We start from the raw sequence: 15,458 nt of genomic DNA, 5'->3' as shown, positions 1-15,458 counted from the left end.
GGCCAGCCTTTCCCCTGGCTACCAATCCAGGGGACGTCTGTCCATCCTGACAACCACACCAAGCAGCACGGCCTTTGCAAACACTGACCAGATGAGACACAGATTTCCATTTTCCCTGAAAGTCTCCCAGGATAGGAGAGCCACCGCCTACAACATCACAGATGTGTCTATTTATTCTAAAACAGGCCAGCTGGTGAAGTTTTTTCATCTTGGAAAAGAGGCACCCAGAGTGTCTTCTAGGATGTCCACTGTCCTGGGGCGTAGGGACTCTGCACTGAATTAAAACCTTAATTCCTTAGGTTTTAAATGGGATCCGCCCTCTTTTCTCCCAGGTGTTATAAAGAACGGCCGCAATGATGTATGAGCACTAACCAGAGTGTCTGACAACGGCAGAAATGAGGCACACTTTATCCCCCTTCCTTCTTCTCATCAGAGCAGAAAACCCTACAGAGCAGAAGCAACCGGGGTTTTCTAGATCAGCGTCGGTAGCGGTCACCTCCGGGCCCCGAGAGAGGCTGACTAGCCCCCCCTCGCCCAGAACCCAGCTCTCTGGATTGTCTTCCCGACCTGCTAGTCTCCCTGCTCCACTCACACACGGCTCCTCCGGGCATGCACGGTGTCACCCAGATGTCACACCCCACGCCGATTCACAGAGCCGCGTCGGGCACACGGCGGGACCTCGATAAATCCCCGTGGAGCGGATGACCCAATGCATTACTGATCAAGGGGAACTGCGGCAAAGGCCGGGAGCGGTGAGCGCGCGGTGAGGATCGGCAGAGACAGCCAGACGTTCGAGGCCGCAGCCTCTTGGGCTGGACATGGTCGGGGAAACGCGGCGTGGGGTCCTTCGGGGAGCAATCCCATCAAGACGCCGGGCTGTCCCTACTGTAAGCTCTACGTTGTCCAGCTCTGAACTGTTGAGATCCCCAAATATATCAGAGTGCCCTATTTCTGGAGATTCTGATCGTATTTCTACGGGTGACATCCAGCCCAACACCCAGCACTCAGTCAACATTCAACAAAGGAAAGTGATTTCAAAGTGAAAGTGAAAGAAAAATGTATTTTCCAGGGTAGCAACAACAAAAAAAAAGTTGTAGGTAAGGGAAATATTGTAGCTGAAAGTAATTTGATGGTGCTGCATATACGGTGAATTTTTGAAATGCACAAGCTTTGCTCGCTCGAAACCAAGGCAATAAAACAAAGGCAAAAGCACTCTGTGTTTCACTATTAACATCAAAATGCCACAGTGAATGTGGGATCTTTAGAAGACCATGAATTATGATCGATTTTATATTCCCTTATTGCATGTCACATCCGGACCAAACGGGAGGCACCAAAATGAGGTTGGAGATTGCCGGCAAGGCACCCATCAGTCACCAGGACCCTCCACGCGTCAGTGAGCGGTAAAAGCTGGTTTCAGAAACATAGGGAGCCCTGTCTCCGCGGGGGGTCCCTCCTACTTGATACACGGAGAGGCAGGTGTCCGGGAACAGGTGGGTTTGCAGCAGCTCAGAGAGGAGCCAGAGGGACTGGCCCGTTAACGTCCCTGCTGGCCACCACTGCTGCCAGGAGAACAGGACAGGTCCCCACCTGCTGCTCCCCAGGCCTCGGGGACCTCATCACCTGGGCCACATCCCTGCTCTTCTCCCCAACTACAGTACTGCTCTCCCTTTGATTTTTATTGGTATTTCTCGCAAGTGGCATAACTCAAGTTCAGAAGGTCAAATAACTTGCCCCCAAATGTCCTAGCCACCAATGGCAAGGACAGAGGTGGTGAGGGGAGCGAGGAGGAGGAGGACATCCAGGGAGCAAGACAGCACAGACAAGAGTGTGAAGGGGCCCTGGTCCCAGCATTTTACAGATGGGTAAACGGAGGCCCAGAGAGGGGAGGGAGTTGGTCAGTGTCACAGTGTGGAAATCAGACACCAGAATGTGAGTGTGTTGTCTCCTAGAATAGGGAGACCTTTGGCTTGATCGGGTCCCTTGGCCAAGCCCCTTCCAAACCTGAAGCCACAGTGCTTAGTACGGGGAGCTCCAGCCACGAAGGGGCCTGTCCCCACCCGCTCAGGCTGTGTCCCAGACCAGCTGTCCCTGCAGAGCTGAGCCCCTGCCGGAAAGTCCCCTCTTCCCGCCTCTGCCAGCCACACGCTGTTCACCACTGGACTCCTCGTCCTGGGCGCCGCTCCCCGTGCCTCACCGCTTCCCTTTCTCAGCACACTGGTCCCCATGGTGTCACCACTGCCTGACTTCTAGCAGACCGAAGTCCACATGGTGGCCTTTCTTCTAGCATAGGCGCGGGAGGCTGAGGGAGCCAGGGCAGATAGGGGGACGCAGGACCCTCTGAACATTCCTTCTGATGAGCTGACCACGCAAGACCGGTTACCAACCAGAGAACGGCGACCCGATCGCTCCTTCCATCGAGGAAGCAGGGCCGCTAGGGAAGGGCGTGCGGAGATGGTAGTTACCTGTGGTCCCAGCAATCCAGGGGTTCCCGGCGGGCCCGCTTCACCTTTCTTCCCCTGTGTACAAAAGAAGAAGCCAACATGAGCAGCAGGCAGGTAGCACCAGACCCCGTGTGATACTGTGTTGGTGGGAATGTCCATCTTGAGTTCTCAAGCTCGCTGGTGCACAGGGACTCCCCGTCCCCTCACCGGCTGGGATGCCCTCCAAGGAAGCGGCATGGGATCGGGGCTGGAGACTCGGGCTTTGGGGTCAGGGAGGTTAAGCTTTGGGTCTCAGCTGTGACAGGTGGATTTGCTGACATGGGACCCAAACTTGGAAAGGTACAGAAAGGGATACTTGAGACGCACCTCTTCATCTCACCATCAGCCACCGAGCTGCCTTTCCCTGAAGGAACTGACCCTACCCGGCATTGGCTCCTCTTTCCAGAGGCAAGCTGTATGGAGGCCAGCAACAGACACACGTGCATACGTGTGCACACATGCACACGCGCGCACCGCACACACGTTCCCTCGGTCCTCCCTTTCTTTTTCTTTACAAACCACAGAACATCCCTCACTCTGCAGAGAGCTTTGCTGGTTTCCACTCAACAGCTGAGCTCAGGGGCATCCTGCACGAGCATGCAGACAGCCCGCCTGTTCTCCCTCTTACACAGTGTTGCCTGTGAGGTGACATGGGGTGCATGGACGCGTGGGTCCTCGCGACCACTTCCGGTCTGCCGCTGTTAGACTCGGCGCTGTCACCATGACCCCGGTGGGTCACCGTGTGGACTCACTGGCCTCACTAAACCTCAGAGTCTGTCTCTCCAGACAGGGGCGAAGGGTGTGATGGTTGGATGTGTACAGCACATGGCATCCGTCGTGTATGCGGGATCGGAATGATGGAACGATGGCCTTTTTTTTCTTACAGTTTCCGTCATGAAGTGAGACACCCACATAAGTCCTTTCCCTTGCCTCGGTCTGTGTCCAGCCCAGCCTGGGGATATGCTGCGGATCCCCCCAACCCCATCCTCCAGTCCATGTTTCATAAGCACTTATTGCGTGCAGAGCCTGGGATCCAGCATCTGGGACCCCTCCGTCCCCCACCTCCGCAAAGTGGCCCAATCCCCACGGCAGTGGGGTGATGCAGAGCTGCCAAGCAATCCGCCTCTGGGTCCCACAACGCCCACAAAACAAGGGGCCCCTTCCATGGGACACCACGGCAGGGTCTCATCGGCACAGCCCTCTTCCAGGCTCAAGGATTTACAGTGGCACCGAAGTCCGGGTGAGCCATCAGGGAATGTTCTCTAAGGAACTTCAAGTCCTACAACCCTCCCGAGTTCCACTCAGCCTGCTGGGGTCAAGGCCAAAGATACAGCTCTGCAGCTTTCTCCTGCTTACTCATAGGCACACTGGCCCTGGCTCCGTGCCAGCCCCGGGAGCCCCCGGATGGCTTGGCCATGGGCTCTGCCCCAGGGGCTCACGGTTTCCCAGGAAGGTGGGCCTGAGCTCCTGGCGCTACAACAGTCCCGACGAGCATGCAGGGAAGGGCGTGCACGTGGCACCTGGAGCTCTGAGGTCTGCTACAAGGTGTTGGGAGGACTTCCTGGAGGAGGTGCTGAGGTAGTGCTGGAAGAAGGAAAAAGAGCGTTCCAGCGGGACACACGCTCAGTGCAGGGGGCAGAGCTGGCCAGTGGCAGCAGGGATGGAGGGTGCAGGGCTGGGCAGAGGCTCTCCCCGATCAGGCTGGAGGGCTACGGGGCTGGGGCGTGGCAAATGTGGTCAGCAGGGGGCCAGGCGTGGGTGGCCAGTCAGAGCTCGCCATGCCCCCGCCACCGCTGGGCCCGCCACCACCTCTGCTCCTGCACCCCTGCAGGGACCTCCGACCCACAACCCGCCTTCCTGATTGGCCCGGACGCCTCCCCTTTCCCTGCTGAGTTGCCAGAGTCCTAGTCTTAACACCGACGTCAGCCTGTCTCCTCTGCTCAAATCACTGCACGACTGCCCAACTTGGGGCAAAGTGAAATGGTCTCCCCTGCCCTCCACGACTGCGGCCCCGCTCCCTGCCCGTCCCGTTTCCTCGTAGCCTTCCCCCTTACTCCAGCCACGCCGGCGTCCCTCCTCCGGGATGAATGCACCAGACACGATCCCACCTCGAGGCCAGGTCTTTCCACGGGCTCTTGCGCTGCCCGGCAAGCGGGCTCCCCAGGCATCCACAGTCTCTGTTCGAAGGCCCTCTGTCCCCGCGTCTTCTCGTGTCTTCTCTGACCGACCCAACCAAGACCGCTCTCCCGCAGCCACGCTCTGCCCCCGCCCAATTGCCCTTCCCTTCGTTGGCGTCACTACCAGATACACCGTCGGTGTCCCCACGTATCCGGTCACCGCCGGCCTGCCCGCTCTGGCTGCGAGCCTTCTGGAAACAGGGCCTGGCTCTGTTTTTGTTCCACGCTCTCCCCGTGGGCCCAGAACAGTGTCTGTCACATGGTGGCAACTCAAGACACCTTTGTGGGCTGGGTAATTAAGTTGTTGCTTCCAGACGGAGGATGTGGTCTTGAGTCTAGCAGACAGCAGGGGAAACAGCCCTGGGGTAGGGAGAGGCCGCGCGAGAACAGGAAGTCACAACCTGGCAACCTGGGGACTTGCAGAGACAGCGGCCTAACCGGATTCAGGACCCCCCATGAGCAGTCCCTGAGCCGCCGAACATAGCGGCCTAGACGTGCAGTGAGGCGGAGGTCAGAATGCGCGTTTCTTGACACTTGTCAGGTCGAATTCAAAATGTGGTCGCAGACACCTTCAGAAATGAGCCAGGCCTGGAGGCATTTGTCTCTGCCTCCATCCGCTCCGCCTCTGATGCATGCAAACATCGGGGCGGCGATCACAGGAGAGCCGAGACCTGCCAGCCCCCTTCCTCAGGGAATGGAAACCAGACACCTTCAATTCTGTATCTAGACAGGCCCCCCTCCACTTGCTGCCAGGTTATTCCACCGAGAGCCACGCGTTATTTACAAGATGAATAAACCATCTTCCCTCAAGGTCGGGGGAACGGTCTGGTGAGGAGTCATCAGAATTCAGAACCTGGGCCAGCCAAGTCACTCTGTGCAGTGGGAGAAATGGAGAAATGGATCGCTGGCCGGATGGTACGAAAGGACCCGAGGGAAGCAGGAAAGATGTGACGGTCTGGGTTGCGGTGGCACAGAATGACTAACCAAAGGGATGATGTGATTGGGGTGCACACCGGCGTCCCTCCTCAGGTGACCCACCACCTTCAGAAGGGGTACGAGGTCTCAGCAGCCCTGTTCCCTCAAGTTTGGGGAGCTTGTGTAATGAAGCGGCTAACATTCGGGGGCTGAGCCCCTGAGATGGTGAGGGGATCTGCAGGAGGCGTGGACGCAGGAGTTGCTCCTACACCAGGGAAGGAAAAAGATGGGATCTGGAAAAGGAGAATTACGGGCAGGTAGGAGGGGTCCGGTGAGGAAGAGAGAGAGAAGCAGGGGCACCTGGAGAAGCAAGCACCCAAGCATCAGGGTTTCAGCAAGAAGGAAAAAGCGGGGGGGGGTGGGGTGGGGGGGGAGGGAAGGGGCCAGAGGAAAAGAAGAAATTTGTGATCCAAACTGTGGTCGCAAGGTGGCACCGCTTTTCACGGTCACCCAGGAAGGGGCCTCACCCACAGAGATATCAGGGTGATGTCTCTGGCCAGCTCCAGCACCTACGTTCACTTTCTCTACCGACAGCCTCCAGAGCTGCCCCCAGTGTCCTTCAAAGGCAGCCAGCCTGCCTTCCTCCCTTCCCTCCGTCCATCTGTCCATCCATCCATCCATGTTGCCTATAATCACCGGAGCCAGTCCAGCTCACAAGCCCCGCCCCTCCCTCCACTGTTCTGGGCCAGTCTGTGCCTTCTACAAACTCCATTACTTGTCTATAGATTTACCCTAAGTTGGCAGGCAATTTTCCTAAAGGAGGAAAGTTCTGTCCAAGTTACCTCCCTCCTCCAAAATAGCCAAAGGTTCCTCCTTATCTAAAACATGTAACATTTGGGGTGCCTGGGTGGCTCAGTCAGCTAAGCGCCTGCCTGCGGCTCGGGTCAAGATCCCAGGATCCTGAGATCGAGCCCCACATCAGGCTCCCTGCTCAGCGGGGAGCCTGCTTCTCCCACTCCTGCCATTCTCTCCCCGCGCCCACTCATGGTCTCCTGCTCTCTCTCCCTGTCAAATAAATAAATAAAATCTTATAAAAATAAAAGATGTAACATTTGAGCTGTTTTATTTGGAAACTGATGACCTTGTGACTCCAACATGACTTTGGATCTCGCGTCTGGCGTCCATGCTCTCATCCCTAAGCAACAGTTCAAGTCAGCTGCTCAGCCTTGCCCCGAACAACCCCCTTAGGACTTCTGGCCTCGGAGACTCTGCTCACAATGGCACCTCTGTCTGTGACACCCACAGTCCATTTCAACCTGTCAAAATCCTACCCCAGCCCATTGCCACCTCTTCCACACAGCCCAAGCAATACCAAGAAATGTGACAAGAAAATACTGAACACACAGAGCCCCGGGGCTGCCCGACAGCTCATGAGTTGGAAATGCCAGGGAGGGGGGACAAAGCTGTAAGTCAGCGGTTATGAAGACGGCCGCTCGCCGCAAGGAAAGGAGCTCTCCCGGGTTCCTTCCCAGCCCCCTTCCCGTACAACATTGTGAGAAAATGAGTTCAGAATCTAAGGTAGATGGGAGAGGACAAGTCACTAACCTGCTGAGTCTCAGGTTCCTCATGTGGAAAATTATAATTATTGTAATTATTTGAAAAGATAGCAGTGGAAGGAATAATTCAATATTTGAGGAAGTGCTTTATAAGGAATAATAAAGCATTAGGCAAACAGGACAGATCGCCGCAGGAATGAGGAGGAACAGGATGGTGGTTGATGAAGGGGACACAGTAACAGCAGGATTCTGGCTCCTCTGGGTCCCTGGAGCGGGTACGAGAGCACGTGTCCAACAGCCCTGGTTTCCAAACTGCTACCTCCCAGCAGTGCCATAGAAATTAGGTGAGGAAATGCCCACAAAGTGTTTGGCATAGGATCTAACATCAGGAAATATGTCATAGTGATGGTTCTGGTGGCAGTGATAGTGATGGTTATGCTGATGGTGACAGTGGTGGTGGTAGACAGGGGTGAAGGTGGTGATGGTGGTGATGGCAGGGGTGAAGGTGGTGATGGAGATGGGGGTGGTGGTGACGGGCAGGGGTGAAGGTGGTGATGGGGGTGGGGGTGATGGGCAGGGGTGAAGGTGGTGATGGAGATGGGGGTGGTGGTGACGGGCAGGGGTGAAGGTGGTGATGGGGGTGGGGATGATGGGCAAGGGTGAAGGTGGTGATGGAGATGGGGGTGGTGGTGACGGGCAGGGGTGAAGGTGGTGATGGGGGTGGTGGTGACGGGCAGGGGTGAAGGTGGTGATGGGGGTGGGGATGATAGGCAGGGGTGAAGGTGGTGATGGGGGTGGGGATGATGGGCAGGGGTGAAGGTGGTGATGGGATGGGGGTGGGGGTGATGGGCAGGGGTGAAGGTGGTGATGGTGGTGGTGGGCAGGGGTGAAGGTGCTGATGGGGGTGGGGTTGGTGGTGATGGGCAGGGGTGAAGGTGGTGATGGTGATGATGGGTAGGGGTGAAGATGGTGATGGTGGTGGTGGGCAGGGATGAAGGTGGTGATGGTGGTGATGGGTAGGGATGAAGGTGGTGATGGTGGTGGTGGGGAGGGGTAAAGGTGCTGATGGGGTGGGGGTGATGGGCAGGGGTGAAGGCGGGAGCTCTGGTAGGTGTGGACGCAGCAGCAGCAGCTATGTAACCTCTGCCTTTTGGACCTGTAAGCGGCTGCAGGGATTTGAGAAGCGCTGCCCAGAGCAAATTCCGTGGCAACAAAGAGCCGTTTGACTAGCAGTAAGCCTACGCCTTGTCCCTTTTCTTTTCTTCTCTCTTAAACTGCAATCAGCACAATATCTGTGCTAAGTGTTTGTAGTAAGTGCTTGTAATTTATCACAGGGACAGATTTTTTGAGCCCTTCCGAATGCCAGGATGCTGAGCAGGGCTGATATTTCCACGGCTGCCGATGTGCCCGTGGAGAAGAGGAAGCCCATAAATCCAGCAGAGCAGCGACTCCTTCCCAGCCGGGACGAGTTAGCACAGCCGTGTGCGGGCCCGCCACCAGCTGAACGCAATGCTAGCGCAACAGATTCTAATATGCGCCGTATGGTCTTTTGCTCAGTTCCTGTTCTCCATGCCTCCAAATGTCAAAGATGATTATTTTCTACTGGTTAGAGCTGAAACCAGGTGCTCAGGGAAAGCCTAAGGTGTCCTGGCATAAACCCTGGCTCTGTGCCACGAAGATGAGTCAAACAGTAGCCTGTGATCCAAACGATGCTGTTACCATCTGGTAGCGTAGGGAAAAGCAAGAAAAAAAGGCTTTGAAAATTGAAAAGTGAAACAAAGTTGACCCAAGTTGCCGCGGACAGAAGACCGCCCACAGTCCTCTCCTCGAATTACGAGAAACAGGAATGGCCGGATTCGATCGCGATCCGCGCTATGAGACCCTTGGCTCCAAGAGCACTGGCCAGAGATTAAAGCAGTGCGCAACAGTGCATCCACCCAAGTAGGTGGGAGCAGGGAATACGGGGTCCTAGATCTCTCCAAGATGCCCACTGCAAGGACTGCTAACGAACAGATGAGAATTCTGGTGTGCTCCTGGACGCTGACGCCCACACGTTGCCTCCTGAAGCCAAAACAGGGAAGGTCTGGAGCGAGACGGACCTGAAGTCCCTGAGTTCTAATTCCCGCGCCTCTCTTTACACTCTGCGTGACATGGAGCAGTTGAATTTACACCCTTAATTCTTGGCTTCTTCATTTGCAGAATGGGAGTAGAGCCGCCCAACCTCACATCCTCTCAGGAATTAGAAACAGGAGGGCAAACAGTTACCTCCCTATGTGCCCACGATAGATCAGTCCATCATCCAGCCACTGCTTTTTCCTGCTACCTTGTATCAATTCTACACCTGTTAGACTCTATGTTAAAAATACGTTCTGAAACCAACAGACTCAATCAGGCACATCACGAGACATCTGGGATCCCCACTCCATCATTAGAAAGAAGGGAGGCGCTGTATTTGGTAGGTCACGTCTTCAGTTCTTGCCTACCGACGAGAGAAGAGAATCCAGAAGGTGAGGAAAACACGATCAGAGGGGCCACAGGGGTTGTCACCAGCCAGTGGGGAAAGACAGTGACAAAGTCCCGAGGGACGTGGAGCAGGTCGTCTGCTCTTTCTGGAACATGAAATGTCTCCCTATCCATCTCAGGGATCCCTTACCAATATGATGATCTTAGGATTTAGACATTCCAAATCTGCATTCAATTTAAAAGCCCGGTGACACAGAATTTCTTAAGCAAAAAATCTCCCCTGGGTTTGTCCAGAAAAGAGGAAAGAAACCATGTATGCTATTTCAGGTGGAATTCAGCAGCACAAAACACACGGCAAGTGAAGCAGAAGGAAAGGTACAGATGGGACCAGTGTCTCTTTATACCAGAGCATGCTCTGTGGAAGGTCAGGTCCCGGGTGACCAGATGTCCCGTCCTGTGTCCCACTGTCCCCCCAGCACCCACTGAGTCAGCTGCCCAGAGAGCAGCAAGAAAGCACGATCCACTCACCCGTGCTCCCTGACTGTATCAGACGCTCTCTGAGACATTACATACGTGTGCTTGGCTTCTATGCCTGGAGGTGTGGTTCATGTACTTTCCATGTGTGCATAAAAATATATACATTCTGTAAGTGTGACACGCTTCTAGGTGCTACAGACACAAAAATAAAGAAGGTTCCCACAGACTAACATGCTAATGAAAACAAAAATAAACAAATGCCAAAATAAGAAAAAAAAAGTTCTCTGCAAAAATTAAAATGGGCCTTAGGTGAGCATGGCAAGCTATCTGTTTTGGGGTGAATGATTAGGGCATAGGAGATTTTGTTTTTTTAAACCAACCCTGTGAATGCTTTTCAGTGTCCAAATGTATCAGTGGCCTCGAGCTGGGTGGGGTCTACTTCCAGAACATTCTGGGTTCAGATGCAACAGTAGCACTGCCCGCTTCCGCTACGTAGCCATCCTCCCCATCAATCTCTCCCAAATGCCTCGCTCAGACATGCAGGGGGAAAGGAGAGCCTCGGAAAGAGAAACAGGGTAGCACCTGCACCCCCCATGGAAAGCAGGAAGCCCGGCAGGAGATGACAGCCGAGCACCCACGCTGGGGTACCTTGTGTGCCACAACCCTCAGGGATGGGATGGCATTGGGGGGAGCACCCAGCACTGATCCTCCCACTTTACCATGTCATTGTGGAAAAACACCAGCTTTGTCCAAAATTAATGTGTTTACCTTGCCGGGGATTACACTGTCTGCCTGTCACTAATCTCAAAACTAAAGGGTTGGCTCGCCTTCCCCAGCCCATCTATTAGTCTCAGTGTCACAGTTCCTGGGTCCCGTGGCTTGTCACTGTCTCGTGTCTTCCCTCTTCCAGCCTGAGTGTGTGCCATGACACGGGGGAGTGATGTTTCAGCTGAGGCCTATGGGGAGGAAATGATAGGTCACCGCACGGGAAGGAGAGCGAGCTAATTTTCTGAGTAAGTCATTCTGTCTCGGCTTTTCCTGACTCAGCCAGAGTCTGGAACAGGAAGCGGCTGCCGAGCCCACACCAACGTCAGGACCGGTCTCTGCAGCGCGTGTGCCCACAGGGGTGGCCACTGGCCTGGAAACAACCACGGGAGGCAAGACAGCCCGAGTCAGAAACTCACGGAGGAAGACTGGAGGGCCAGGGGTCCCCAGACACACACACACAGTCGCCAGCCTCCATTCACTAGAGGGAGTGACACGAGGGAGGAGCCCTCCTCTGTGCTCTGGATCACTCTCTCTTACTAGGTCACCCTGCCCATGGCCATCGGCTCCGTCTCCTGTGCCAGACCCTGCATGTCCCCACCGCCGGGCACACCAGCGGGATGGGGGGCTCGTGTAGCCCCTGCCCTTGCTCTGGGCCACCAACCTCCCTTTCTGCTCTCTGCGGCCATCTCCTCACTGGTCTTCCTCTCCTACGGCCCGTCCTCAGCACAGCGGGCAGACAAGCGTATGCTCCTGCGAGCCTCCCGCTCTGTGTCTTTCGCCCCAAGTCCTGCAGTGACCAGACTGCAGCCAGAAACCCAGGGAAATTCTGACCCCCAAATGCATACATGATAAAACTTCATCAGTTTTGGTGGGGATGATGGTATTACGGTTTTATTTCTTTTCATCTCCTTATCTTCAAGAGAGAATGGTGTGAGGACGTTTGGGGTCACTTCAAAGGGACCCGGGCTGGCTGGAGGTGGGCTCGGACATAAATTAAGCAAGTTGGCCAATGACATGGTAAGTGTGGAGAGGGCTGTGGGCCGTAAGAGCATCATCTGTTGTACTATTCTTTCGACTTTTGTCTATTTTTTTCATAGTAACAGTTCTGAAACCATGCAGTAGCCCCACATTCTCCCCACAGTAAAAGCCCAAATCCTCACAATGGCCCCCAGCAAGCAGCACGACCCGGCACCCAGTCCCTCTGACTGACCTCCTCCTGCCGGCCCCTGGCCGCCTTCAGCTGCAGGTTTCTGCTCAAACCCCTGCCTGTGTGGCCTTAGCCTGTGTCTTAGCTGCCTCTTCCAGCCGGCACACGCCCCCTCGGCTACTGGTCTGGCCAGCTCCCCACCGCCCGAGCGCCTGCCCAAAATGACCTTCTCCTGAGCCCTTCCTGCAGTAGGCAGGTGCTGAGGTGACATGTCTCTTCCCCTGCCCGCCTGGAGGTAAACAGCAGTGAGCAGGGATCCCCTCCCTGAGGGGTCCCACTCACCCTCAGCCAGTACCCAGCAGGTGCCCTGGAGACACCTGCTGAGCGGATGAGCGTTTGGAGGGGAGGAAAAGGAAGAAGGGGGGAGGCAGGGATGGGAGGGGCCGGTGAATGGAAAAGGAAGAGCCTGTGGTGGGATCCCCAGTAACGGATGCTGGCAGAGCTTGAACTAGAGAAGCCACATCCATGGCCCAGTCCCTTGTACTGGTGCATCCCCGAGCCGGAGAATGGGGAGTGCAGATAAAAGCGGAAACCAGGAGCAAGTGTCCAGAGGCGGGGGGTGTCCTCTCCAGGGGGCACTTCCTGAGTCTGCCTCACCCTCTCCTGTGCGCCCATTGATTCCGGCTCAATTCACTGGCTCCTGCAAGGCCAACTCAGACACCCCCTTCCCTGTCCCCAGTGCCCTCTCCATCCCAGTGCCCTCCCCTCCCTGCTCAGTACCGCAGTGTCCCCACCAAGGCATTAGGGTTAGCCCTCCGTGTTTCTCTAGTCCCTCCGGCTGTGAGCTCCTGGCGGTTGACACAGTAATCTCTTTCGACATTCCCAAAGCATTTAACTGAGTGTTCATGCCTCATAAGAGCGCGACACGAGCTTTGTGGACAGACACATGGGAGGACTGAAGAAGTCAGGCTTTAGAGAGACACAGACCTGGGTGTCCTTCGCTGAGAGGTGGCTGGTGGCGATGTTATCAGAGGCGGCCATTCCTCTCTGCAAAGGGGCAGGACAAACCTTTCCCAGACTGCTGAGGTCTGCCACGTGGTGCTCAGCACCACAATACGTACCCCTCCCCTCCCCCCCAGATCCTTCTCTGCGTCCCCTTGTTTTGGCCCTCAAATCTCCATTCCTAGTGCACGCATCCAACTCCCAGGACCCCGGCCGGTGTGGAGTTTGGAACACGGGTGGCTGCTATTACTCTGAAGGTGTTTCTGGAGATGACAGCCATCCTGGGGAACACAGGAACACTCCCTGAGGTGTCAAGAAGTCACGGCCAAGGATGCATGGGCCTCGACAAGCAAGCTCCAAACAAGGTGTCCTCTCCCCTTTTTAATAAGACTCAGTCAGGTAGAAGTGCAGTTGAAAAAAAAAGTTTGCAGTCATCTTTGTATCAAGAGTTCCACTCAGCATCTAATTCTATGTTAGGAAAAGTAATGTTTGCAGCAGCTCAACACAAGATGAATTCGGGTTCACCTAAGCATCAATTACATAATGTACAAAGATTGCTGTTTTCTCTTAAAAGACCGTGCGTGAACACGTTGGGAGGCTGGCAGTCACGGCAGCTGCCACATCTTGCTGCCCACCAAGGATACAGACCCACCCTGAGCACATTTTCTCCCCCAAACCAGGCCGGTGGTGAAGCCGTCCCATTGCAACAGAGTAAACGTGCTCAGGGAAGCTAGGTGACGTGAAGGGTCACACAGCTGCTCAGAAGTAGGGCCAAGTTTCCAACCTGGGAGCGCTGCTGCAAAGCCCAAGATCCTTGCATTATACAGAGAAGGCAACGTGGCTTTTACCAGGCAACTGAGGCCAGGGCTGGTGATGCTGGACAGGACGTGGCACATGCATGACCTTTCCAATGGGGCAAGTGACTTCCTGCCTTCCCACCTAACCTCTCCGCCATGACCCCTTTCCACACCCCAGCTAGTCTTCCACGTAAGTTCCTCTTAGACTCTTTAGGGTTTAAGACAGTTGTGGAGTGCCAAAGTGTTTGAAAACCAAGGAAGGAAGTTCACTGCAGGGCTTAGGTCACATGGGAGTCTGTTGGGTCATAAGCAGGTCACTCAGCTTCAGAATTGAGAACGTAAAATGTGATCAGAGTGTGGGTCCAACCCCCTGACACAGAGCAAAGCCAGGACACATCTAGAATTCTGTCTACTTCGTTGAGCTGGAGACTTTCTGGGCTAGAGATGCCACAGATGGGGTTGGAGAGCCTTTGCCAGATGCAAGACCCCCATTTCCACCCATCTGTTGGCGGTCACCTGGCCTCTGATTGAACACCTCAGGGGGCAATAACCACACTGCGTCCAGGGGCTGCCCACCCCATCTTGGGCTGCTGTGCCCCCTCGGACAGTCTCTATGTGAATCAGTAAGAGACACTACAAGCTTAAGCACTAGAGGTCAACAAGCATTGACTTTAGTCCCTACTTTATGCTGGGCACCATGCTAGGAACTGGGGAGTCACAGAGTTGGGGGTCAGGCTCAGTAACCATGGAGCCCCCGAAGGGGGCACCTAACCCAAGTGTACACCTCCATCCCCCTGTCTTAAACCACAGGACACTGTGTCAGGAGCTATGCTTACTAGTGAATAAAACCCATAAGGTATGTACAATCTTGGTAAAAAAAAAAAAAAAAGACAGGTGCTTAATTAAATTAAATTAGATTAACTTAAATAAATGGAATGCCATGAGATTTTACGATATTCAATAACGATACGGATGTTTCATAGTAGCTAAGAGCCTTATGGCAACTCCCCATCCTTTCCCTCATCCTTATTTTTAATTCCCCCCTGGAGACTGAGCTCAAATACCACCTCCGTCAAGAAGTCCTGGCTGCCTTGCAGGCTGGGTGAGCTGCCCCCTCTCTCTGTCCTTGCAACACTGGGCTTCCTTCTGCCAGAGCTCTGAGCACATAAGGCTGCAGGGTTCCATATACATGACTCACGGAATCCAACGGCCTCATCTCCATGTTCCCAGAACCCAGTTCCAGGCTGAACTCAGAGCGGACCCCCCAGCATGTTTGCTGAACTAAATCTAACCCTTCAATCAGCTTCTAATAGTCATCTCAAGCCCATGAGACTGGCACCACGTCCTCTGTCTGAGCTACTGAATTGGGGGTCCCAGCGCGGGAGATCTGGTGATCTGAAGGGAAAGACACGTTACTCACCCGGAGACCTTGCAAACCAGGAGGTCCGTCCTCGCCTTTGGGACCCGTTGGACCCTTTAGGAGAAGCATAAAGGAAAAGAAAACAAAAAGGAACCAAAATGGTCAACACAGAGTTCAACACCACAAGTTGTATTCCACCTTCTCACGCCCACTGGATAGGAAAATACCATCCCGTTTCAATGGGGATGGCGGGAAATCAAGAGAGAAAAGGTCCTATCCCGGCAAATCTAACTTTTTTTTTTTTTTTAAACAC

General features: G+C 54.7%; 1 protein-coding gene across 1 annotated transcript in view; it reads right to left on the bottom strand.

Annotated features, from left to right (window-relative positions):
• Nucleotides 1-15,458, bottom strand: part of COL22A1 (collagen type XXII alpha 1 chain) — a gene marked incomplete at its 5' end in the record, with an annotated part of 228,133 nt that overhangs the window by 117,332 nt on the left and 95,343 nt on the right. The window contains 2 exons of the mRNA XM_080800193.1: nucleotides 2,466-2,519; nucleotides 15,206-15,259. Of these exons, the coding sequence (XP_080656319.1) occupies nucleotides 2,466-2,519; nucleotides 15,206-15,259 (108 nt within the window). The remainder of the gene's footprint in view (nucleotides 1-2,465; nucleotides 2,520-15,205; nucleotides 15,260-15,458) is intronic.

The sequence above is a fragment of the Martes martes genome (genome assembly GCF_963455335.1).
Source record: "Martes martes genome assembly, chromosome: 4".
In the NCBI taxonomy this organism is placed as follows: domain Eukaryota; kingdom Metazoa; phylum Chordata; class Mammalia; order Carnivora; family Mustelidae; genus Martes; species Martes martes.
Note: the sequence above shows the minus strand (reverse complement) of the source record. Positions and strands in the feature narration are given on the sequence as shown.